General features: G+C 44.7%; 1 protein-coding gene across 2 annotated transcripts in view; it reads right to left on the bottom strand.

Moving 5' to 3' along the window:
• The window catches only part of LMF1 (lipase maturation factor 1), a 335,172-nt gene that overhangs the window by 6,360 nt on the left and 301,540 nt on the right, over window positions 1–27,272 (bottom strand). For both annotated transcript variants that reach the window (XM_050967272.1, XM_050967273.1), the window contains 2 exons: window positions 25,522–25,705; window positions 13,833–13,945 (listed from right to left, as the gene is read on the bottom strand). In XM_050967272.1, the coding sequence (XP_050823229.1) occupies window positions 13,833–13,945; window positions 25,522–25,705 (297 nt within the window). The remainder of the gene's footprint in view (window positions 1–13,832; window positions 13,946–25,521; window positions 25,706–27,272) is intronic.

A 27,272-nucleotide genomic window follows, 5' to 3' on the forward strand; every position in this document is an offset into this window, starting at 1 on the left:
CTCATGGCAGTGTCTGCAAAGCTACTAAATTCCTTGACCCAAACTGTGCGCATTACAGAGTTGACCGTGTCTCTTGAGTCTACAAGGTCAGCAAGCTGGAAGCATTATTCTGGTCATTAAGGACCTGCTACGGTCCTTACACAGGTAAAACTTCAGAGGCTGCAGTAGCCTGCCTATCCACAAACTTCAGAGGAAATACCTGCTAATGTAGGGTATAATAATCTCTGAGTTCTTCCTTTGTGCAGTTTACAAGCTCTTCTGCTAAAGCAGTGGTATACTGTAGGACATCAAGAGTCTTTATCATAGAAGATCAGGCTTGGAAGAGACCTCAGGAGGTCATCTGGTCCAAACCCCTGCTTAGAGCAGGACCAAGCCCTGGGCAGATTTTTGCCCTGATCTCTAAATGGCCCCCTTAAGGATTGAACTCACAACCCTGGGTTTAGCAGGCCAATTCTCAAACCACTTAGCTCTCTTTCCCCCGCCCAATTCAGTGCCATGGAATGTAAATGCTGTGGAGACAACACAGCAGGGACTGTAACACCTGTGAATCTCTCTCTTCCAGGCTCACAGATCTAAAAGCTGCTGGACTTCATACTTACTGTGAATCCTGTGTTTCAGGGCTCACAGTGGTAAAAGTTCCACTCCAGTAAGGCGCTGGATTTATAATCTAACTGGTTGCCTCATTCCAGGGTTTACAGAATTTGCCAGCTCCTCTGGTAGGATGAATAATCATTATTGCGAGTTACTCATGCTTTGCAGGGTTCAGAGAGTGAACACGTTTTTCCAGTAATGTGGCAAAAGAATTAATACCCCTGACTCCATCATGTTAGGGCTCACAGAGTTTACAAGCCTCAAATGCAAACCTGCAGTGCTTGTAACTCAACCAAGTTTCACACATGCATGGTGCCTGCAGATACTGAAACCGTCAAGGACCATCGCTCTTTTTACCGGAGTTCTCATACATCAGACTCACACAGGTCAATGGGCTTTTAAGGTTCCATTCAAAAACCAGCTAATGTTCCTGGAACTTAGGAGCTCTGGAGAGACACCCAGGAGAGACTGGAAATTTTGAGACTGATAGTTTCGGTTCACACAAATGACCGGCTTTGCTGGCAAAACCAGAACATACCTAGGACCCTGGGAACTTAATATTCTGCTGGCAAAACCAGTAGAGCTCGTGGACTCCATGGAACCAACAATCTGGGTACAAGGAACTTGCTAGCTTCAAGGATGCAGCTGATGGCAGCTCTGAGTTCAGCTAGACAAATAACCAGTTGCCATGGATATCAGCCAGGTACTTTGAGAGCTTTGCCGTTCATTTCAGAGCTGTCAGCTGGGACTCCCTTTGTCAGCCACCTGACCCCTTTAAAGTTCTTCCCAGCTGCCTGTCAATCAACTGGGAGAATGTGTCTTCATGTCCCAGACCCAGAGATGGCACCAGCTGTCTCCTCAGTGTTGTCCTGGCAGTGGGGAGAAGTCAGGTAGAAGAAGCTTGACACAGGACTCTCTGTGGCTGGGTGGAGACATAGCCCCTTCAGTCTATACACAGGCTTCTACACCTGCCAGATCCTTGGCCTTTCTGGCATGCTGTGCTTTCTAATTAATGAATTTTCAGGTCACTCTTACTGCTTTTAAAAGGAATATAAAAATATGAGCGCACAAGCTCAATATGCCACCCTTGTCTATTAATCCACTTCGCCCTCAGAGAATATCTAGCCTAGTGAACATGCCACATTTGAAACACAAGGGAAAACGATGTGTTTCTTAGTAACGTTAGAAACACAAAGGATGATGACAGCTGGGGCACTGATCCACCAATAGGCTTATCGGCCAGAAGGGACCAACCCGATCAGCTAATCTGACTTCCTGTACATCGCAGGCCATAGAATCTCACCCACCCACTCCTGTAATAGACCCCTAGCCCCTGGCTGAGTTACTGAAGTCCTCAAATCTTGATTTAAAGACTTCAAGTTACAGAGAACCCACCATTTACTCTAACTGAAACCTGCAAGCGACCTGTACCCCATGCTACAGAGGAAGGTGAAAAAAAACAGAGTCTTTACCAGTCTGACCTGGGGGGAAAATTCCTTCCTGACCTCAAATATGGTGACGAGTTGGACCCTAAGCATGTCAGCAAGACTCCCAGCCAGACAGCCAGGAAAGAATTCTGTAGTAACTCAAAGTCCTCTCCATCAGTCCCATCTCCAGCCACAGGCAATATTTGCTATTTGCAGATGCCACATGCCACTATAGGCAGTCATATCATACCATCCTCTCCATAAACTTATCAAGCTCAGTTGTGAAACTGTTAGATATTCTGCCCCCACAGCTCGCCTGGGAAGGCTGTACCAGAACTTTACGCCTCTGATGGTTAGAAACACCCAAAGCCCTCTTCTAATCACAAGAAATTGACTGCAGGGATGAGCCTTGCTCACTGCTCCAGAGTAAGGAGAAAATCCCTACTAAGGTCATGAGGAAACCAAATACAGTACTTTCTCATACTTTAAAAAGGGACTAGCAACACTGGCGAATATACATACTGAGGAAAAGATGATCGACTCTCAACCTTGAAGCATGAGAGTTGCAGGGGTCAAGAAGGAAATTCTTTCTTACAAATATCGCTTTCCGTGATTTACCAAGTGAAGAATGGTTCTGGGTTATTTTTGCCTCTCTCTGAAGCATCAGGTGTTAACTACTGCCAAAAGGTGGGAAACCAGAGTGCATGGACTAACAACTGGAACCAGTTTTGCAAAGGTAATGTCCTTTAAGAGATCCCCCCAAAGAACCACAATTTATCAAACCACCAGGACAAAATAATGAGATGAACGGCAAGAAACAGGTTAGAGCCAGCTAAGGTGAGTCAGACATGGTCTTTGGGAGATGCAGAACTCTCTATGTTATTTTACCCCAGCAACAACAACAGTTCATAAAATGCAGAACATGGACTAACAGACTGTCAGATTCACTCTGTAACAGCATCCAGAATTAAAAATCCAAACGGCCGCATGGTAGAAGATCAATCAGTATCTCAGTAACGACTACTGAAATGAGAGGCTCAGCATAGCCACTCAAACAGGAACCCACTGGAAATCCAACTAATAGCTGCAACAGTACAATGGCACATGCATAACGCATGCTCCTGCCTTTCTGTGCAAGCACACACACTCTATCATCCCTGCCCGCCCTCAGTCCATGAAATCATGTGGCCTTGGAGGGAGGGGGGAAAGACTAAAAATAATAAGCATTATTTCTTAAATCAATATTCTACAACTCATCCTGCCAGATGCTCAGTAGCAGCTGTGCTGTAGCACTTTTAAGATTCTATCATATATCAGACTATTATGACATCTTCCAACTGTATGTGTTAAAAATTAGCAGCAATATTCAAGTTGTTACCGATCAAGGCCTAAATCTCCTAGACAGCTGTAATTAGTTCCAGAGGGTGCAGCTGTCTCCCTGTAACAGCTGAGAGTTTTTGGAGGGAAAAAAAAACAGGAACGGTGTTTTCTGATGGAATTAATGGCCTGACAGGGCACACGGGGGTGGAGAAAAGAAACCAAAACACGAATCTTCTTTTCATTTTGTTTTTTTATCTCAAACTTTCCTACTTAGTTGTAAATCAGGGAGTATGCCATGCCGGGAAGTATAAATTCATCAAATCAACAGAGCCTCCATCATAGGTTTTCTTGCTTATTCTAGGCCTGTTAGCAAGAGAGATCATAAATTAATCTTGGATTGAAAGCCATTTAGAAAATAATGGCAGTTTTATAGGTTATTTTCCTTCTTCCACTGCCTCCTTTTTATCTAAGGTACTCCTGTGGCTGCTTTTACCATAGTGTCTGAGCGCTTCAGAGTCTTTAATGTATTTAACCTCACAAAGCTGCTGGCAGGACAGTGCCATTATTCCCACAGATGGGGAAACTGAGGCTCTGAGAGACCAAGGGACTTGCCCACGGTCACACAGGAAGGGAGCAAGGAATGGAACCCAGTTCTCTCAAGTCCCAGGCTAGTACACTAACTAATAGACCATACCTCCTCCTCCAAAAAGAACATATATGAGATGCAGCCATTAAGCTAGTGTTTTCAAAGGCAAGGGGTGCGCTCTTGGGGTTGGGGAGGCAGATGAAGAACTAGCTGGAGGGATGCAGAATACTGGCCAATGGGACTTTGTGCTGCCCAGCTAGTATGTCAAGATTGAAGGAGGGCGTGATTGATTTTACTTTCCCAAAATGGGTCTCAGCTCTCAAAATTTTGGGAACATTAAGCATAGCTACTGGATACATATGGTCAGTCTCCTGTACCATGCACAGCTCTACCAAAGTCAGGGATTCAAAGATTATAAAGCCACCATGGGACCCACTTAGGATCATGTATCCTGACCTCCTGCACAGGCCACAGAATTCCAGCCAGTGATTCTACCATCTTCATCTACTTGTGGTTGAACTAGAGCATTTCTAGTGTCAGCGGGATGCAGGCGTCTGTCCACATGGATCCACTGCAGGACGTAGGCAAAAGTATGTCTGAGGTTCTGAAAGAAGTCACATTACTCAACCTAGAATGTTTGTGACTCTCAGGAGGTTATGTGTTGAATGCATGTAGGGTGACCAGATGCCCTGATATTATTGGGACTGTCCTGATATTGGGGGCTTTGTCTTATATAGGCAACTATTACCCCTCCCCGCAAATAAAAGTGTCCTGATTATTCACACTTGCTATCTGGTCACCCCAAGTGCATGCTGCCAACTATCTCATAGAAGCCAATGGTGACAAGGGGTCTGCTCTCCTTTCTCATGTTCCTGTTTAATTCAAAAGGGATGCACAAGAGTTACTATAAGAGCAGGGTACAAAGGCAGAAAAATGACAGCCTGAGCATAAATAAGACATGCAGCTATGGGGGCAGAACATAGATACAAAGGGAAGCAAATCTCCACTCCACTATGAGATGATTACCAGCAATGACCAAAAAGGAATAGTACAATATTGCACTAGCTGGATGCATCTTTGAGAGTTTTCCTAGTAAATTCTGGGTATTTACTGGAGATGGTTGGAAACCAGAATTTTTCATCCTGCTGGAAATTCGGACATGTCAAATTTTGTTTTTGTTCCTGGAAAGGTGACACAAAAATTCCAAACAAACCTTTGATTTGGAAATATCAAATCATTTCATTTGGATAATGTCAAAATGTTTCATTTTGATAATGTTGAAACATTACATGATAGAAATTAAACCTAGTCTATAGATTTAACTGGATCTTTATATTAATATTTTAACATAACTGAAAAGTCAAAACAAAATGAATTGAAATAAGAAAGTTGAAATGAAACATTTAACCTTATTAATATGAAACAAGAAAGTCCAAATGATTCATTTTGATTTTTTGGTTGAAAATTTAGTTGAAATTGATATGTTCTCACAACACACTTTGCTTTTGAGCAAATTGCATTTTTTCAATGAAAAATATGTTGAAATTTTTTTGACGAGCTCTACTAGAGATGGGGGAAGCTGTGGCTTGAGTTTATTCGGACTGACTTCCTCCATACGTTCAGCGTTAATGTTGTGTATTTCACATGCACCCAGAGATTTTATAATGGCCAAGTTTTTCCAAATCACAGTATCAATCAAGTAAATGTAAAATGGAAGAATTATCATGAGAGACATGGCAAAACTCAGAGTGAACTTGTACATGTGCAAGGTCTTTCCCTAGTCCAGAGTATGCCAAATGTTCCTTCAGTCTGACGAGGAGAGCCCCATGAAATACCTGCACAGTTCCTCCTCTTTACTTGAGAAGAACTCCATTATATACTTGTACTCTTCCCCCCCAACTCCTATCACAGGGAGCTGGTGTTATATTTGCAGTGGTCCCCCAATCCATGGGGTGAAGGGATGATTCCGTAACACACCTATAACCTCTCTCTTATTTCTATTGGAGAAAAGCTGATGACATCTTTGTCATCTTCCCAACAATCCCAGTGAAAAGCTCCTCAAAAACCTCAACAATTAGACCTACATTATGCAAATAAGCAAGAAACGCAATTGATTTCTCTGAGCAATTAAATCATGGACCTGCCTCCTCCCACCTTTTCCCAAAAGGTACAAACTCTGGTCATCTGAAATTATTGGCTTTGATTAATTTCATTTGGTAGCAGTCATGCCTCCTGGACTCTGCAGTCTCACCACATTTTTCAGCCACTTGCTTCACAGGTTTCCAGTGGCCACTTCATTTTCACATATGCTCCAAATGTACTCCATTTGCCAGTGTGAACGAGTCCGTGAAATAGTATCCATATAATGTTTTTGGTTATTTCCCCTCTATATGTCTTTGACCCAACTAATGGCCAGAAACAAAAAGCTATTGACTCTAAGGCCTGACCTTCACTTGGAGAAAAAACAAGGTGTTCTTATCTTGTGTTAGCTAATACTTGGTAACTAACACGAGGTAAATTCCTATTGAAGACAAAGCAGTTTATGGTTTTCATATAAGTTAGCAGGTCAAGGAATATCTCAAGATCTCCCATAGTCTTTACCTCAACCTGCTAACTCATGTGAAAACTACAAACTACTCCATCCTCCCTAAGGGTACATCTACACTGCATGCTTCTCTCAGCAGCACATAGAGTACACATGGGTAGCCTCTCTAGCCTGGGTATAAACAGCCATCTAGATGGTGAGGCACGGCCAGGGCCGGCGCTACCATTTAGGCAGCCTAGACAATCGCCTAGGGCGCCAGGATTATTCAGGGGGCAGCATTTTGCCGGGGGGGGAGGCAGGCGGCTCCGGTTGACCTGCCGCAGGCATGCCTGTGGAGGGTCCATTAGTCCGCGGCTCCGGTGGAGCTGTCGCAGTCATGCCTGTGGGCGGGCGGTCGGCTGCTCGCGTGGCTCCAGTGGACCTCCCGCAGGCATGCCGGCGGCAGCTCCACCGCAGCCACGGACCAACGAACCCTCCGCAGGAATGACTGCGGCAGCTCCACTGGAGCCGCGGGATCAGCGCGGGGGGCGGCGAAATGGCAGTGCGCCTAGGGCACGAGAAACCCTAGCGCTGGTCCTAGGCACGGCCTAGGTGAGTAAAGACATGTCTGTGTCTGTGGGTCTGTACCCAAGAACATACCCTACATGGCTCTCTATCCATTCAAGCTGTGTTTCTCCCTGTACACTGCTATTTCTAGCTATGTCGTGCCCCACTGCTTCCTGACTGCTGGAACATTTCCCTGAGGCAGGAAAGACTTTGGCAGCATGGAAAGGCTCTCTCAGGGAGGGAGCCAGCGGCTACAAAGGGTTTGCCAGATCCCCAGTGCTCGAGCTCTTCCCCACTGCAGTGAAAGGCTCCGGCAGTGGAGAAAGGCTCCAGTAGTGCCAGTGCTGTTCATTGACATGTGACGCAGCTTGCTTTTCACTGCAGCATGTAGCTACACACAGCCTACATGCTACAAACACTGGCATGCAGTGCAGATACTGCCTAAGATCTTACCTCATATCAGATACAATGTTAGCTAACACACAAGATATGTCTTAAATGGAGCTATCCTGACGTATGCCCACTGAGGATCTGGTCCATATACATTAAGTCCTGAGGCTACTAGGACACAGAAAATAAAAACAGATGAAACATGAACACTACATAATACTGACCTCTAATGCTCTTCTAGTCAAATAACATAAGATTAAAAGATATCGCCTATAGGAATTAACTTGGATGTCGGGGTCTGGTTTTTTAAATTGTGTGTTGAGGCTTCATCAACCAACGTTTACGACGACGGGATAAAACTCAAATGAAAACCCACAGGTTTCCAAGCAAGTGGGACTAAGAAAAAAAAAAAAAGAGGCTTGTCATTTGAAAAGTTTCACACGAGAGTCACTGAATATTTACAGTCAGAAATGGAAACAATTGTTTGCTCTTTCTGTAAGCAAAATCCATTTTTGGTTGTAGTTCTGTTTCCATGACGGTATGTTAAAACACGAATTCACTTCTTAGCTGAAATCCTACCATTTAGATTTAAGACGGCGAATGTTTTATGAACTATCCACTGAACAATAATATTTTGTACATCTACATTCCAATAACATCACTTTGCTTGAAGTAAAGTTTCACACTCAATTAGGCTGCACATTCAACAATGCACTCATTTTTAATCAGTCACCTGTTTCTCATTTTACATTTATCACACTTGAAAAAATACTATAATTTTCAGAGTTGTAAAGAAACCTACAAACTTTGGTCTCAGAAATTTCATTTTGATGGCATTAACTCATTTTGAAAGTCCCTTGGCTATTTGAGGTGTAGAGTTTCCATTAGCAGAATAAACTCTATGGAGTATGGAACTTAATGTTCTTATGGAAAACAGTCCCTTTTCCTAATTATTTAGTCTAGCAGGGAATGAAAATAATTAAATCTCAAAATTCCCTTTAGAATGGGGAAGGGGGGAATAGTAGGAAAATTAGAATTTTTCCACCCAGCTACTGAAGTGGTACAGAGAACCTTGGTGGGCAAGATAATTAGCTATAAGGCGGGGAGAGAAGGTGTGTGAAATATTTGTAGCAATCAGCTGTAGGCTGGAGTGTATGGGTTAGTAGATGCCCTCAGTCTACGCACTGACTGTGGGAATCATTGGAGCCTATGAGGCCAAAAACATTCTTTCATTTTCAACTATTGCTGTCAATGTTCAAATTAAGGTTTTGTGGGGAAAAACAATGCTGTAAAACCAATAAATTAACTAGTGGTTTCTCAAAAGTGGTTAGTAATTTACAGTGCCTGAGTGTTTTGTACCCAATTTGAGACACTTTAAAGAGGCCTGAGTGACAGCGGGTGAGTGCTCAGCATTTCCTGAAAAATCAGACCTCTTTAAGAAGTCTCAAGGACCCCAAAATGGCAACAAGCAATGTCACTAGCAACTTTTAAAATATCTTGTCCAAAATGAAATGGAGTATTATTAGTATTTTACTTACAAGTTCTGCTTGGATTTAAAAGGGGCACAAGCCAGTTTAAAAACATATATTTAAAAGAAAATCATGACTTGTGTTACACTACTAATAATACATAAGATGATTACAACTGAGAGAATTAAAGGAATATGTGTTTAATTATTTCAGTTCTTTCCCCCTTCAGTTCACCCAGTTGAAAACAGATTAGCCAGTTTCTGGTAAATTTCACTCTCAGGTTCTCCTGTTCCAGCATGTTTGGGTCTCCATCCAAACTGCACAGGTAATCCCACAGATCCATGGGCAGCCCCATTGAGTTCACCGAGACTATGGGTGCAAGAGTCCAGCCACGTTGGTTCAGGTGCAGGATCAGGGATTTGGGAAGCAAGAGATATGGGGCAATGTTTAAATCCAGACAAAAACTTGGCTAACTTTGAAATTAAAGAAAGAAAGAAATGCAAAAGTTTTAGACTACACAGGTATAAAACTGGTGTCACTCAGTGATGAATCAAGACTGTGTTCTATAAGTTATAGAGGACCATCTATTCAACGGATGGCATCAAAGCAGTTATAAAATCACATTCAGAACCCATTGGTGATACAAAACCATCTGCATCCTAATATCCAACCTCGGATGCATCCTGACACATAATATGTACTGACCATCACAGAAGAGTTTACAAAGTAAGAGAGATGCTAACGCTGATAATGGTTTGTTTTTTTTAAACACATAAATCTTCTATTTTCTCACCTTCTGCAGAACACAATAACTGATCACAGCCTGGAAAATCTTTAATATTAACCAAACCACATCTCAGTAATTCTCTTGTTTCTAAACTTATCTTGCACTCGGTTACATATTTGTTTGTTTTTAACATGATAAGGCTGAAAAGTGCATGACAGATGCAAACATGCAGCTTGTGTTTTATGAACATGCTCCAGGGCAAGAAACAACGTATTTCTCCTTGATTTTTAAGTTGTTACTGCTTGTTGTTAGAGGAGATTTTGGTGTATAATAGGAACAAATGTTTAGGGCACTGGGGGTATCCTGGCAATAAACAGCTTTTGGGATTATCAAACACTTTGGCTGTTTAATCAACTGCAAGAGCTGTTTATTGCCCACAGCTGTCAGACAGTAACAACTTTTGCTTGCTGCCAACAGGGGCGCCTGATTCAAGCCAGTGTCTAAGTTCTCCAGATTCTGTTAGCAACCCCCTGAGGCAGCTAGCCTTCAGGACTTTTTAAAAAAGGAACCATGCTGGAGAACTCAAAGGGTATGTTTACACTGCAAAGAAAGCCCTCGAGCATGGTTGCGGCTGGCACAGGTCAGCTGACCTGGGCTCGTGGGGCTGTACTATTCCAGTGTAGATGTTCTGGCACCGGCTGGAGCCTGGGCTTTGAAGCCATGTGGGGGAGGGAGTGTCCCAAATGTTGACACTGTGATGTTGTAACCCTGCAAGCTTGAGTCAGCTGACCCCTCTCAGTCAGCTCTGAGCCTTGGTGCCGTGGGTTTTTTATCCCAGTGTAGACGTACCCAAAGTGTTAACGCCATTCGGCTGAAGCCCAAGGATTCAGACTCTCCGCAAATGGAGTCTGCTGAGATCAGGGATGGAAATCCACCTGCACAAACGGGGCCTGGTGAGCTGGGCTGCCGTCCAGTCCTCTGGTGGCTGTTAGTCCAGCTCATTCTTGCCAATTGTGCATTAACATGAATTCAGGCCCATCCCCCGGCGACCTCTCCCTGTGGCCTCTGCAGAGGTATCCCTGTGAGACCAGCCAGCTTCTGTGCCTCTGCGCAGCCCAGAAACAGGACTCAATGGTGGGGGTGGGGGTGTCTTTGATGGGTAGGGCAATTTCCGGCAATCCCCTTGAAAAACCCTTGTTGAACGAAGGGTAAGTATCTTTGGAGTCCAAAGGTTATGGATGATTGGGGGCCTGGATGATCACAAGACAACACTGAATCACGTGGCAGACAGGAATGGTGTTTTGGGACAATACATGCAAAGTGGAATTGCTGGGAAATATCTAGAGAGAAGAGAATGCAAATGCCCTCCACCAGGTATGCAAACCGCCAACCTTTCGAAGCTACGCCCTGAGGAGAGACTCGCTGTCTGCTGATTGCCTGTTCCGGAAGGCTGGAGATCAAAGGCCCAAGCTATATACTGAACCTGCTCAGCTTATTCTAAACTGAGGCTGTTTTTTTTTTTTTTAAATAGAATATCAGGGTTGGATGGGACCTCAGGAGGTCATCTAGTCCAACCAAACCCCTGCTCAAAGCAGGACCAATCCCCAGACAGATTTTTGCCCCAGATCCCTAAGTGGCCCCCTCAAGGATTGAACTTACAACCCTGGGTTTAGCAGGCCAATGCTCAAACTACTGAGCTATCCCCTCCCCTTGTTATCAACTGGGAACCACAGAAAATCCCCTTGGTGGGGTTTGAAGGACAGACTCCTGCCAGAGCCCCCACTGGCGCTGAAGGTGGGTGGGATGATCTCTGGTAAGCGTCTTAGTGTGTGTTTAGATTCTTTTATTGTTTTTAATCAGTTTTCTCTGTAATGCTTTCCCCTTAGTAATAGATGTATGTTAGACAGAGTGATGTGGTAACTTGTAACCGCTGGCAATGCACTGTTCACAGCCTTCAAAGAGTAAGCAATGCGCTGGCCCAGTCAGGCAGTCTCGCTTGCTGGCAATAGCATAGTGTAGGGCAGGGAACTGTGTAGCCTGGAAAAACTCCAGTCACGAGGGAGTGATACACGCAGAGAGGTGACGGCTGAGGATCTAGGAGCCTAGAATGGGTGCCTTTGCTGTACCACAGAACCGTGACAGGGCCCTCAGCACCAGGGTGAGCTCCACCCGTCCTGCATTATCAGACAGTTGGCAACGTGCTCTGTGCTATTAATTAGCATAAGACGCTGCTCAAATAGATACTGAGCCCAGTGGCGCAGTCCGGTTTTGCTCAAGGAACATCTAGTAGATCAGAGTGAAAGTTCACAAAAAGCCAAGGAGTGACGGGGTAACCAAATTACACCAGAGAAAAGGCTTCACATTCTACTTCACGTTCCTTTTAATACTGCCCAGGGAGACTAGCTGGGCAGGCGACATAAGTGATCTGTTCCTTATTTGTAAAGCTAATGCAGGCAGGGCTAATCAGAGCCGAAAAACGCTCAGTAAACATTATTAAAAGTTGTATCATTCAGCAGCAAGGGACGCCCTGATATATCCCAGTGTGCCTTTTGCAGGAAGCTCCCCAAGAACCCCCTTGGATTACATCCAATATGTAATTATTTTGGTGTAACAGATCTATTGATTGTGTAACTGAACAAACTGTGATATTACCCAATAATACGCCTCGGACAATAAACTGGAAATTATGGGAACTGTGTTAGGCTTGAGAGTCTCCTGGCTATGGGTAATACTCCATGCACTATGTATCATAGGAGCCTGTTCTCAACAGCAGGGCACTGTCTCTCGGTTTGCTTCGCATTGCTAGTGGGAAGGAAAGGTCAGAGGCTCCAAAGACAATAAATGTGTATTTCCAAGCCATGACCGTCTTCCATGGAAAGTCTTCGATTTTAATGGCTGGAGGGTAATGTGGCCACACTAAAGTTGAACCCATGTTCTGGGTTCTGCTAGGTGAGTAGATAATTTGGTAAAATCAAATCTGAATTTGGTCAATCTGCCTGAAAATCTTCTATAGCACCTGTCCATGCAGTATCTAAGCATCATCTGGATAAATCAGATCAGCAGAGCAAGGTGTCTGAAGGATTTTAGGAAAACAGAAGACCCACTGATATTAGGAAGCTCTGGTTTATGTTGGTGGGAATTGCACTTAAGTAAAATTGCTTGACAGCCCTAATTTGATATATATATATATATACACACACACACATATATATATACACACACACACCCCTCTACCCCGATATAACGCTGTCCTCAAGAGCCAAAAAATCTTACCACGTTATAGGTTAAACTGCATTATATCGAACTTGCTTTGATCTGCTCTAGCACGTAGCCCTGCCCCCTGGAGCGCTGCTTTACTGCGTTATATCCAAATTCGTGTTATATCCGGTGGCGTTATATCGGGGTAGAGATGTATTATATATAACCATATTATACATAGGTAATAGAAGAACAGAGTTTGGTATTCTGATTGATAGTCTTAGGAAGCGCTAAGTCCCTTCTCAGATATCTGGGGTTCTCTGTGCTAGACCTGAAAAGCACGAGATCTCCTTCACAAGAACGTTTAGTTCACATAGGTGTTGTGAATCTGTTTAATGCACTTTGACAGCATCAGAGTATGAGTGAAGGGCCACATACTATTATTAAAGCTGATAGAAAATATTCAGCCAATCATTATTTTTTTAAGAAGATTTTTTTTTTTAAATGTGCCTTTTGTGGCAATTTTTCAGTTTTTGGCTGCTGGTTTTCGGTTTTTCAATGAAACCCCAAAATTCCAACAAAACCAAATATTTCTGCAGGAAAATAAATCATCGATCATTCTGTTATTTCATCGGCCACCGGACATGGTATTCTTGCTTTGACCACGCAAAGCGATGCTGGTGGAATGGTGTAAAGCTCACAGGCTGCACCAACAGCCAAGATTTCTGTGCAAGGGAAGCGATGCTTGTTCCTTCATGCAAGTGCCTGGGAACTCTCTCTACCTAAGGACAGCTGATCTACTGTAAGTCAGCCCAAGGAGCAGTAGGAAGGAGGTGAAGGTGTTTAAATTTGCATTTAAAGGTGTTAAAAGAGTGTAAATTTTTCAGCAGGCACGGCTCTACTGAAGGGGTACCAGTGTCCCACGAAATAAAATGCACATTAAAAAGAAACAATGTTTACACGTCCAAGCTATAAAGAAGCATATATTAGATGGAGTCTGGACACCCCTGTTACCTTTATAGAAACAGCTTACCTTGGTGGTGCCTTGCCCTCAAATGGATTGAATGCTATCAGTGACAACGCCGCCTCTTCACTGGCCAGCAGCTTTCCAGCCAAGTGGATTATCCATTCATTCTGTTCGTAGGTCTGGTGGAAGCGGAGTATGTGGGGAGGAGAGAAAAACAAAACAAAAGTGTTAGACAAGGAATCTCATGTGCTCTCTACCAGTGGCTGGACTTGCTGTGGCAAGCTGGAAACCTTCGGTGTTTGTACTCCGGAGATCTGCCTGGTTTGTCAAAGCTAAACCAGTAAGCCTTGTACTAAACTCACCTCACCCAGAAGTGATTCCTTGCATGTTACTATATGGGCCCAGCATGGCACTGCTGCTTTGTGAAGATCTGTAGCACCTTATTAGCTGCCACAAGTAACAGCATGAATCATTGTGGTCTCCTATTGTGCTCAAGGGACTTAAAAGCAAAAAAGGCAGCCTAAGAATTATGTAGTTAAATGCATAATAGCCTATACATAGTCGTGGACACTAGAACCTGTGTGACAGAAGGGAATACTGGCTGGTACACTGGGGCTTACCCCCATCCTCTTTCTGAAACCATGGATTCTTAAATGCCACCGGGGCAGCCTTGCTAGACAGAGGGCTTATTTGAACTTTTTGTCTGAAGGGTGCATCTCTGATAGCACAGCACTCTCTCAACATTTTGTATGTCTCTGTGTCGTGTATAGCTATGAAGCCAACACCTGACACTGTTGCACAACCGTGTTGCATTACAGAACACAAGCTATACGAGGACTGTATAATATAAATAAGATGACAGCATCCATTGGCCTCAGAGACTTGAGAAGAAGGTTCATTCTGAAGAGTGGTTTTATCTCTCTCCCTTTTCTCCCATCTTTAACACGGTGGTTTAGAATTTGTGGCCTTTGCAGAAGAAGTGAGTTTTGAAGGAGAGGATGTGTGCTTGGCACATCATATAGAATCTCTAGTGCCAGCTGTAATTTCAAACATATGTGTGGGGTAAACATTGGACAGCTTCACACAGCATGTTTAAACAAATGCCGCACATCTAGATGGGGCTATGCAATCTCTCCAAGGGAAATTTATATTGAATACTTCCTCTATGTCGGCAGTAAGCAGAAAACACCTTAAGAAAATTTTGCATATAGAAAAGAGAGAACATCCTGTCTCACAGGGGCAAGAAGGTCCCCACGCACATGAACTAGATTCAGAGTTAAGTGACACTGAAATGGTGGCGTCATACCTAAAAGGGTTACAGTTGCCTTTTCATAGCACAAAAGCATGCAGCAGTGTCAGGAAAATGCAAAGATATCAGACTTACAAAATCCTAGTTTTTGATGGTGACAAAAGCACCTGCCTTCTCACTGAACGTACTGGCTCTACAGCCACACCAAAGCTGCCAACAGACAACAGATCCGTAAGTAGGTATAGATTTCAGAGTCCAAGCAGTAACATGCCTGCCTCCTCTTTGCCCATCCCTGCTTTTATTATGAGAGACGATCAGATAATACTTAGCACTCAACCATCACTTTGCTGAAGATCTTAAATTGCTTTATAAAAGGGTGGTTCAGCCTGTCTCCGACAGCATCCCGAGCCAGATACTTCAGAAGAAAGTGGGAAAATCCTTGAAACAGCAATTATGGAATAACCTACCCATGGGGAAGTTTCTTCCTAACCCCCATCAGTTAGTGATTGGATTATGCCTGGAATCATGAAGGTTTCCATATATTACACATCACATTATGTCTTGTATAGCTGGAGATGTTACTATTTATATAAATATCAAATTCTTTTTCAGCTCTTAAAATCATGGCTTCAATCATATCTGGTAGCAGTGAGTTCCACTGGCTAATGGTGTGCCATGTGAAAAAAAATCCTTTTATCATTTTTAAATGTGTTACTTTTTTAATTTAATTGGCTGTTGCCTTTTTCTGGTATTAGGAGAGAGGGAAAAGAGAAGCACCTGCCTGAAGTACCTTCTCCGAAATGCTCATTTTGCACACCTCTTCCATGTCACGTCTTATTCTCTTTCATTTATACCCATTTGCTGACCAATGTACAATTTACATCCTTATTTAAATGATCACTGAATTTGGCTCACTGATTTCAAGAGGGTTGCACCCACTCACTGCGAGTGGCAGAATCTGACCCTCTCTATTTATCTCCTTCTCTGAAATAATGAAACTTGTGTATTTAATATGGATATCCAGCACATCTCCATAAAGATCATTTCACCTACCCGTGGTTTTATCAGCTTTATTGTTCCATAAAAAGACTTTTATACACGTGTATCCAAATGGATGTTTCAAGCAAGCAGTAGGGGACACTGTGGGAAAGCTAAACCCAGCAGCTGTACCTGCAAGACTGTGATTAACACAGAGCATCAATAAAAAGCAAATCTTCTGTAATGGCAAAGTTTGTTATTTCCGTTGCTATGGGAAACACAGAGAGAACTGAGTGGCTGGATGGCAGGCCACTCAAACAGCAGCAGATCCTTTTGGGATTTTGTCCCATGCTCATCTCAGCTGAGGGGAAAACCACAGCATTTTACACCGACAAGTTTTCAAAAAAAGGTCCCACCCCCATCTCTCTGATTTTATCTTGCACACATTTCATTTCACCCGATCGGCTGGCTCAAACACTACTGTCAACCCCAAATGTTCAAAAACCATGAGCAAAACACGAGAATTTAATAAATAATACCGTCAGGTAGTTTTTAAAACCTGAAATGCATAAACGCAGGTCTCTCTGTTGGCTGCTTGAGTATAAACTCTCCTTACCTGCTTGTAACACCTGCCATGGGACGGGGGGAGGCGCTGCCATTCTATCCCCTCCCCCCACATCCAACCTTCTCCCTTATCATTAACCTTTCTCCTTGTCTCCAACCCCACACACCTACTCTCTTCCCCTACTCACATTCCCCCTCCACATGCTTCCAGTCTCCCGTCCCCAGCCCCACCTCCTACATTCCCCATAGACTAACACCTGACAGTTCCCACTGCCCCCCCTTTCCCTGGCACCCCCTGGTCATGTGCCCTTCTTCTGTCAGACTCCTGTACCCCACGACAGGCCACTGCACCCACTCAGCCTCCTTCCTGTACCCCCAGATAGCCCACTGCACCCACTCAGCCTCCCTATTACCCCATCATGTACCTCCAGTCCTGCCCCACCATGTCTCATTGCAAGCCCCTTATTAGCCCCCTGCTCCTCCTCAGGCTGTCTTCAGCTCTCCCGCTTTTCTCTGTCTCCTCCTGAAGTAACAATTTGTTCTTTCCATTTAGCCGTGACCTCTCTAAATAATATACATGGAATTATACTGGGCCAGATCTTGGCTTCAGTGGAACTAGGTCAATTTATACCTGCTGAGGTTCTGACCAGTCAGGACAATTCTAAGCAATGGAAGTACGAACACCGGCTACTTAGACCAAAAAGACACATCATCCTGTCCAGTTCCCAAACAAAGCTCTCATTATTAGTGAGCAGCTATTCATTTACTAATATGACAACACTAATCAGCCTTCACCACATTGCCTTTGGCCAAGACAAAAGAGGGGGAAATGTGTTCTCCCACCACCACGAGTGACCAGCTCTGTGAAGGCACGTTGCTTGGTCTTACCCTTCCCTCTTTGGGAAGGCTAGAGTTACAGCTGGTGGTTGGCTTGAGTACTCCTTGCCCTCTCTGAACGCAGGAACTGGGATTGTACTTGGATCCTTCTGGAGGAGTAAACCTACCTCTTCCCCTCCTCCCTAGCATCTCCATGGAAATTCCAGCCAGAACCGGACTCAGATTCTTTTTAAGTCACATGGTGGCCTAGAAATTATTGTACCGTTACAATATCCTTTCCTCAGCTGATCAAGAACACGATGCTGCAAGCACTTATACACATGAGTAGCTTTACTCCTGAGAGTAGCTCCAATGAAGTCACTAGCACTTCTCAAATGAGTAAAACTACTTCTATGTACATAAATGCTTGTGGGATTCAGGCCCAAAATATTCTTGAGACTTTTGTTGAGTCTCACATAACTCATATTATACATACTCATGACCATGTTATCAGCTGGAAGATGGTACAAAGGGAATCCCATTCTAAGCAGCTGCTAAGAAATAAATTAAAAAGAAAAGCACACTGATGTCTACATGTCAATGCCCCTGGTGTATTGTAGGAGATTTTCTCTTCTGCAGACAGGGAGAAGTGACACAGACATGTTACTGGATAAGTTACGTTCCTCCCAGTGCTAAATGAAGGACATTAATTCAGAGCTACAGCACCCACGGGATGCACATTCAAAACAAGGAAGGGATTTAGAAACCAAATGAAAAGGGATATTGTATTTAGATAATAAAATTAAGATCATAAAAGCAATTTCTTGGAAAGTAATGTCACATCATATTACATATAATTAAAGCGGGACCAGGACAGTAATTAAGTGGTAGTCAACTAATAAATTGCACTTCAGAGTTAGACGCTCCAGAACAAACTCCCTGAGCTTCTAATGTTTCGGATATGCCAGCTATTCAAACATGTGACAAGTGATGGCCCATGTCAGCCATGACAGGCTTTGGGCCTACCTCTGTCAACATGCCTGTGTCTCCCTAGTGCAAATCCTGTAGTTATGATCCACAGTGGAAAGTTTCTCAGGAAGCCCCAAGTGAAAGAAGGCGTCATATGTCAAACGTGATGAGGTGCAAAGAGGAACCTGTCACAAGCAGCACAAAGGGATGGTAAATTTCTTCCCCCAAGCCCTACTAGCTTTTCTGCAGCTTGTCAGGAGTTGGATATGTCAGTTCCTTAACTGACCACCTTCAATAAATTGCAAAGCTCTCAGGCCCGCTGCTCCAAAAGTCATTGGGCAGCCTGGGGAAACTGGAAAAAAAAAATAAAAGAAATCAACTGTAATCCAGAGACAGGAGGAGCCTGGCTTTATGAGCCCCCTTAACTATTTTTGGGCAAAACCAGTTTGAATTCCCAAACTTTTTTCCTGGAATGTAACTCCCCTGGTTTCTCATCCCTCCTCCTCCCCAAGCCATCTACCCAGCTGATTCAATTAAAAAACAACAGCAACAAAAACCAACCTTTTCCTGGCTAAAGAGGTTTGTTTTAAGGACAGAAAAACACCCATCCTTCCAATACGCAGGCTGGGACAAGTGGATTTTCTGTACATAGTATATATGCCAATTATTTTTAAACACAGTTGCGTAAGGTTAAGCTCTTAAATCCAATTAGGTACCAAAATATGGGTATGTCTACAGCAGGGATAAGCAATCTTTGGCACATCTTGCCAGGATAAACGCCCTGGCGGGCCGGGCCGGTTTGCTGACCTGCCGCATCTGCAGGTTCGGCCAATCGTGGCTCCCACTGGCCGCGATTCGCCACTCCAGGCCAATGGGGGCGCTGGGAGGCGGTGGCCAGCACATCCCTTGGCCTGTGCCACTTCCTGCAGCCCCCATTGGCTTGGAGCGGCAAACCGGGCCAATGGGAGCCGCGATCGGCCGAACCTGCCCACACGGCAGGTAAACAAACCAGCCCGGCCCGCCGGGGTGCTTATCCTGGCGAGCCGCGAGCCAAAGGTTGCCGATCCCTGGTCTACAGTATGAGGACTATGCTAGCATAGCTATGTTGGCAAAGCCTAAAGAGTAGATGCAGCCTATGGTGACAGACTGTTTTTTGTTGGTGGCGTAGGAACACCACTGCCATCATACGCCAGCAATGCCCCTCTGCCATGTACACTGGCCAAACCGGACAGTCTCTACGCAAAAGAATAAATGGACACAAATCAGATGTCAAGAATTATAACATTCAAAAACCAGTCGGAGAACACTTCAACCTCCCTGGTCACTCAATTACAGACCTAAAAGTTACAATTCTTCAACAAAAAAAATTCAAAAACAGACTCCAACGAGAAACTGCAGAACTGGTATTGATTTGCAAACTGGACACCATTAAATTAGGCCTGAATAAGGACTGGGAGTGGATGGGTCGTTACACAGAGTAAAAACTATTTCCCCATGCTAATTTTCCCCCTACTGTTACTCACACCTTCTTGTCAACTGTTTGAAATGGGCCATCCTGATTATCACTACAAAAGTTTTTTTTCTCCTGTTGATAACGAAACCTGTTGATATATATATATATATATATATATATATATATATATATATATATGGTGACAGCAGAGACTCCAGTGTTCTGCTCCCAGCTACATGATACTGGGGAAATCGAGGGATGTGTGACAGCTGCCAGTTTAGCTGACAGCACAGGCTCAATCAGGGGCCTCCAGAGCTGAAAGCAGAAGTCTCCACGGTTTGAGCTAACGAGCCAGGCTTGGTAGCTGGAGGTTGTAATAAACTTACACTTTCTGTGGATCAGGCACAGAAGCGGGGGGTCGGGCGGGGGACACGAACACACACTGACCAGTAGGTATTTACCTACTGGTTCACGTCCCTACTGCCAATGGGGGAAATCATCAAGTTTAATTAGTGGAAGTGCAATTAATTGATATGTGTGACTACAGAGCTTTGAATGCACAAATACAACTGTAGCCCCTGTGTGGCAGCATAAGAGACACACCTTGGGGATCTTTTATTGAATTAAAAGGAAAAGATGTAAATGGGCTGCCTGCTTTAATTCTTTCTCCTGCTCCTCCCTAAGCTGTTCATATCTATCAGCATCACTCAACATGCCAGGGCTACCTCTGCTGAAAGATCTAACTTGTGTGTAACAGTGTCATTCAACACCATCACTGCCAACACTTGCGAACAATGCACTAGTATCTATACCCCGTCCTCGCTTGTTTTCAAACCTGAGAACACTTCGTATTTTAAAACCATAGGGATAGTCCTGTCTTGGAAAGAATTGGCCATTCTCTCATCTCAGCGCTGTTTCTCTCTCCTATACGCAAAACCTTCCACAATACAATGAGATTTCAAACAACTGCTTCCATTCCATTCCATTCCATTCATCTTCATTTAATGCTATGCACTGGCTTGAGTTTTAATATTTGCTGTCTTCTTGCTGAGAGATAAGCATACCTAATGCAGATTAAATGAAATTCCAGCACACAATAATTTGAGGGGTAAATATAAAACTGTAGCCAGAGAGAGATGCTTATGTCATTGCTGAAGAATTTAAAAGGTGCCTAACTGAAAATACCACAAAGACAGAAAATGGTAGAGGGTGGGGGGGAGGAGGCAGAGGAGAGTCAAGAAAATGAAGGAAAAATGTCTATAATAAAATATTCTGGGGTGGGTTCATGTTATGTGATTGTTCATAAGCCTTGATCTTGTAACTTCTGTTGTAAATTTTAATGGGAATGTAAATAAGACTGAAGAAAAGAATAAAAAGGCTTGAGAAACAATTCTGCAAGTTTCCGCACTGAAAAAAAAACACCCATCTGTTTGCAGGTGACATGCGGGGGAAAAGATATTTGGACAAATTCTGAAGTCTAGAAGTTAGAGCAGGTAACTCGGAATGGTAAAAGTTGGTTCTAGATCTGACTTCCACAGACTCATTGTGTGAGCTTGGGCAAATCATGTAACCATTCTGTGCCTCGGTTTCCCCACTTTTATAGCAAGAGTAATGATACTTGCCAACCTTTGTAATGCACTGGGAAATCTTTGGTGAAAATCACTATCTATATCAATTCAAAGTGTTTTTACAATTATTATTTCTGAGGGTATGTCTACACTACGGGATTATTCTGATTTTACAGAAACCGGTTTTGTAAAACAGATCGTATAAAGTCGAGTGCACGTGGCCACACTAAGCACATTAATTCGGTGGTGTGCGTCCATGTACCAAGGCTAGCGTCGATTTCTGGAGCGTTCTACTGTGGGTAGCTATCCTGTAGCTATCCCATAGTTCCCGCAGTCTCCCCCGCCCATTGGAATTCTGGGTTGAGATCCCAATGCATGATGGTGCAAAAACAGTGTCGCGGGTGATTCTGGGTAAATGTTGTCACTCAATCCTTCCTCCGTGAAAGCAACGGCAGACAATCATTTTGCACCTTTTTTCCCTGGAATGCCTTGGCAGACGCCATAGCATGGCAACCATGGAGCCTGTTTTGCCTTTTGTTACTGTCACCGTACGTGTACTGGATGCTGCTGACAGAGGTGGTTCTGCAGTGCTACACAGCAGCATTCATTTGCCTTTGCAAGGTAGCAGAGATGGTTACCATCCCTATTGCACTGTCTGCCACTGTAAATTGGCGATGAGATGACGGTTATCAATCATTTTGTACTGTTTGCAACTGGAAATTGGTGATGACAGTTATCAATCATTTCGTACTGTCTGCTGCTGTCATGGGTGCTCCTGGCTGGCCTCACTGAGGTCGGCCGGGGGCGCATGGACAAAAATGGGAATGACTCCCCAGGTCATTCCCTTCTTTATATTTTGTCTAAAAATAGAGTCAGTCCTGCCTAGAATATGGGGCAAGTCTACTAGAGAGCCAGAGAGCACAGCCGCTCCGGGTCAGAGCCCCAGAGATCCCGCAGAAATGATGAGCTACATGCCATTCTAGGGGGTGTCCCTGCAACAACCCCACTCGTTGCTTCCCTCCTCCCCCAACCCTCCTGGGCTACCGCGGCAGTGTCCTCCCATTTGTGTGATGAAGTAATAAAGAATGCAGGAATAAGAAACACTGACTTTTTAGTGAGATAAAATGAGGGGGAGGAAGCCTCCCGCTGCTATGACAGCCCAGGCAGTACAGAATATTTTTTTTAGACATGAAAGGGGGGGCTGATAGAGCTCAGCCTCCAGTTGCTATAGAATTATAGATTATTAGGGTTCGAACGGACCTCAGGAGTTCATCTAGTCCAACCCCCTGCTCAAAGCAGGGCCAATCCCCAACTAAATCCCCAAATGGCCCCCTCAAGGACTGAACTCACAACCCTGGGTTTAGCAAGCCAATGCTCAAACCACTGAGCTATCCTTCCCCCAGTGAGGACGGCTATCAGCCGTTCTGTACCATCTGCCGGGAATGACCGGGAGTAATTCCCATTTTTACCCAGGCGCCCTGGGCTGACCTCACCAAGGCCAGCCAGGAGCACTCACGGAATGATGACGGTTTTCCACCATTTTGTACCATCTGCCATCAGGAAAAGAAGGGGAGAGGATGCTGCTGTTCAGCGCTGCGGCGCCGCGTCTACCAGCAGCATGCAGTAGACATACGGTGACAATGAAAAATGGCAAGAAATGATTTTTTTCCCTTTTCTTTCACGGGGGAGGAGGGGTGAGTAAATTGACGAGATATACCCTGAACCACCCCGGACAATGTTTTTGACCCTTCAGGCATTAGGAGCTCAGCCAAGAATGCAAATGCTTTTTGGAGACTGCGGGGACTGTGGGATAGCTGGAGTCCTCAGTCCCCACTCCCTCCCTCCATGAGCGTCCATTTGATTCTTTGGCTTTCCGTTACGCTTGTCACACAGCACTGCGCTGTGGCCTCTGTCTATCATAGCCTGGAGATTTTTTCAAATGCTTTGTCATTTCGTCTTCTGTAACGGAGCTCTGATAGAACAGATTTGTCTCCCCATACAGCGATTAGATCCAGTATATCCCTTACGGTCCATGCTGGAGCTCTTTTTGGATTTGGGACTGCATGGCCACCCGGGCTGATCACAGCTCCACGCTAGGCAAACAGGAAATGAAATTCAAAAGTTTGCGGGGCTTTTCCTGTCTACCTGGCCAGTGCATCTGAGTTCAGATTGCTGTCCAGAGTGGTCACAATGGTGCACTGTGGGATACCGCCCAGAGGCCAATACCATTGATTTGCGGCCACACTAACCCTAATCCGACATGGCAATACCGATTTCAGCGCTACTCCTCTCGTCGGGGAGGAGTACAGAAACTGGGGGCTGGTCTACACTAGGGGAGTGGATCGATCTAAGATACGAAACTTCAGCTACGTGAATAGCGTAGCTGAAGTCGAAGTATCTCAGACCAAGTTACCTACCGTCCTCACGGTGCAGAATCGACGTTCGCGGCTCCCCCTGTCGACTCCGCTACCGCCGTTCGCGTTGGTGGAGTTCCGGAGTTGACAGGATCGTGTTCGGGGATCGATATATCGCGTCTAGATGAGACGCGATATATCAATCCCCGAGAAATTGATTGCTACCTGTCGACACGGCCGGTAGTGAAGACGTACCCTGGTTTAAAGAGCCCTTTACATCAATATAAAGGGCCTCGTTGTGTGGACGGGTACAGCATTAAATCGGTTTAACGATGCTAAATTCGGTTTAAACGCGTAGTGTAGACCAGGCCTCAGAAATAATATTTTTTTTACCTGAAGTTGAGCCATATTCACCACTGAGCTTAAACCTCTATTCAACCGCATTCATTTTTTCCATTTAATTTTAAAAAGTGATCCTTTATTGACACGTACATACACTCCTTACGGGATGGACGCACAATATTTTGGTTGGAGGTACCTCTCCTCCTGGTCACAAAAACAACTACTGAGTGACTTTAGCAGTATGTGTTGCTAATTTATTCTAATTTGCGAGAAACAAGCTGGAAAGCTATTTTTAAATAGAAATTCAAACTAGGGCTTCACATATTTTTTCTCCCTTGTGAATGTGCAATAAATCCACAGTAGGTACTGTATATTCTTTGTATTCACTGAAGTGCTCACCTATTCAGGTAATTTAAAACCCTAATATGTTTTTCCTAAGAGCAGAGCCAATTTGTTCTGACAAAGCTCCAAACTGAACAATCACATTCTACCTACCTAAATTTCCCCTGCAGTTCCAACTGCATAAAGCATCCTTCTTCACTGTCCTAAAGTGCTGTGAAGTGTGCCTGTGAGCTGTAGTGTTCCACCCCAGAGGTGGGTGCATTTCAGTGATGGGAGAAGTGATCTCTGTAAGCATACTATCTGTAAAATATTTGGGGGTTCTTTGGGATGAAAAGGCAAAATATGATGTAATGTTACTATCACAAATAACAAAAACGGAGAGAGAGTATTTTCAAAATGAAATCTAATGGGAATAAAAGATAATTTACCTAGTAAACGTTGGGCTTTTTGCTACTAGTATGATTATCACCACTGTATGGATGGGAAAAATGGGGTGCACAGAGGTTAAGTGACTTCTCCAAGTCCACACTCTGAGTCAGTGGCAGAGATGTGGTTAGAACCTACTATCCCTGACTCCAAGCCAACTGTGTTACCGAACTGGCCCACGTTACCTCTACTGACAAGCAAATTATTTATCAGAAGTGGACATTCTCCTTCTATTTGCGCACCATTAGAAAATACAAACAGGTACCTATATCCAGTCTTGCTATTTAAATGTATTCTATTGTTTAGCACTGTGGACAGAGAGACATAAGAGATGGATCCCATCCTTGGCTCTGCCACTAACTCCATCTGCAAGCTTGGCACAGTCACTCAACCACTATGTGCCTCAGTTTCCCCACCTATACAATGGCGATAACTACTTTATATGCACAGGGGTATTGCTACTTTGAGATCCTCAGCTGAAAGAGTCTCTTTATAAGAGCAAGGTGTTATCCTATTTCTGTAGTTTAACCACCACCAACTACAACAACAGCTGCAACAAACAGGAGAACAAATGTTTGTTGATGTAGCGGTCTACTCAAGGGGCACAGCAGTTTCACATTGCTTGTTCCCTGGCCTTCCGTTGTTCTTTCTGAGCCAGAGAACACACAAACCTCAGTGCATATAAGGTACACACCTGGAATGCAGCGAACCACATGAGCCAGTCCAGACGATAGTGGTATGGCGATATAAGGCACGGCCTCCTCTTCAAATCCCCAGGCTTACATTTAAATTCATACTCCTCCCAAACCGCCATGGGATCATTGGGGTCCAGGCTGGAGGTACCTTGGAAGATGATCTCAGTTCGTTCCCTAGTAATGCTGTGGGAAATAATTATTGCGTTGTTATTTTCACAGGCTGTGCCAAATCCTAAATAGTGACAGTCAGCAGGGAACTGCCCCATTAACCTAAAATTTCTTTTAACCTGCCTTTGGCTTTTCGGCTAAGGTGAAGTGTGGTAGCAGCTTAACATTTTGATTCTGATATGATGCTGAGCACCAATCTATGGAAGGCACTTCTATGGACTGCCCCTTACCACAGAACCCAAGCACCTCACCATCTTTAAGGTGTTTATCCCAGGGGTTCTCAAACGCGGGGTTGGGACCTCTCATGAGGTTATTACTTGGGGGTCATGAGCTGTCAGCCTCCATCCCAAACCCCGCTTCACCTCCAGCTTTTATAATGGCGTTAAATATAAAGGAAGTGTTTTTCATTTATGGGGGGGTCGTACTCAGAGACTTGCTGTGTGAAAGGGGTCACCAGGACAAAAGTTTGAGAACCACTGGAGGATATGCCCAGGCCCAAAGCAAGAGGTCCACGTCAGTCCTGGCAAGGGGACGGGACCCCAATTGGACCATAGGAAGTCCCAGGCAGCCCAGAGGTGGGAAGCCTGCTGGGGCTGCTGGAAACCGGGCCATATAAAGAGGCCCTGCCCCCTCAGAGGGACTGAGGGGCGACAGGAGGAGATGCCGGTAGGCCCGGTGGGACCAAACGTGGCAGAGGTGGTGACTGGGATGGAAGGGACCCCATAAGAGGCTGGAACCCAGACCGTTACCAAGCCAGTTACTGAGAGAGAGACCCAGACGGAGGGGGCCCAGCAGGACGCTGGGACTCAGACGGTGGTGGAGACAGTAGCTGTAGGAACCCAGACTGGAGGGACAAGGAGAGGTCCTGGGGACAGCTCGCCGGGTGAAGAAACCCAGGCGGCGGCTGGCCTGTTGGGCCTGTGGGCCATCAGGTGATGTAGGGCAGTGCTACCATCCCCATTCTGTGGATGGAGAATCGAGGCACACAGAGACTCAGAGACTTGCCCATGGTCACACAAGCCAGAGGAGGGAATTCATTCCAGGTCTCTCAATCCTAGACTGGTGTCCTAACCATTAGGTCAGCCTCTCCCTCTACTTGGTTTCCAGCACATCCCTCTATCTCAGCCATTCTGACAGTCTAATGGCAGCACACCCCTTGGTGTGCAAGGCTTAGCTGTGTGACTGCACAACTCATGTGGGACAGTGGAAATTCGGTCAATCACAAAAGTGATCCATACTAATTCAGATTTTCATAACGACCTATGTGCAAAAATGCATGCGTGTAATCTGCACGTGTGGCTGCCCTGATGGCACCCCCCAACTCTGGTATTTGCACATGCAATTTCACGTGACTCCATCTGCAGGATCAGGAGAGAGGCTTCCAGCTGGGACAAGCTCAGCACAGCCCTTCCTTCGGGTTCACTTAGCAGGGCTGCCAGTCATGGAGCATTAGAGTTCCAGTCTGAGCCTCGGCTGTGGCAATGGGCAGGATACATATACAGCGCGTCCAGGTTAATTGGTTATGTCTGCTCTAGAATGTGGCAGCCAGCTGGCGTATACAACCCACCCCATATGGAGCACC

Source organism: Gopherus flavomarginatus, chromosome 9, assembly GCF_025201925.1.
Source record: "Gopherus flavomarginatus isolate rGopFla2 chromosome 9, rGopFla2.mat.asm, whole genome shotgun sequence".
NCBI lineage: Eukaryota > Metazoa > Chordata > Testudines > Testudinidae > Gopherus > Gopherus flavomarginatus.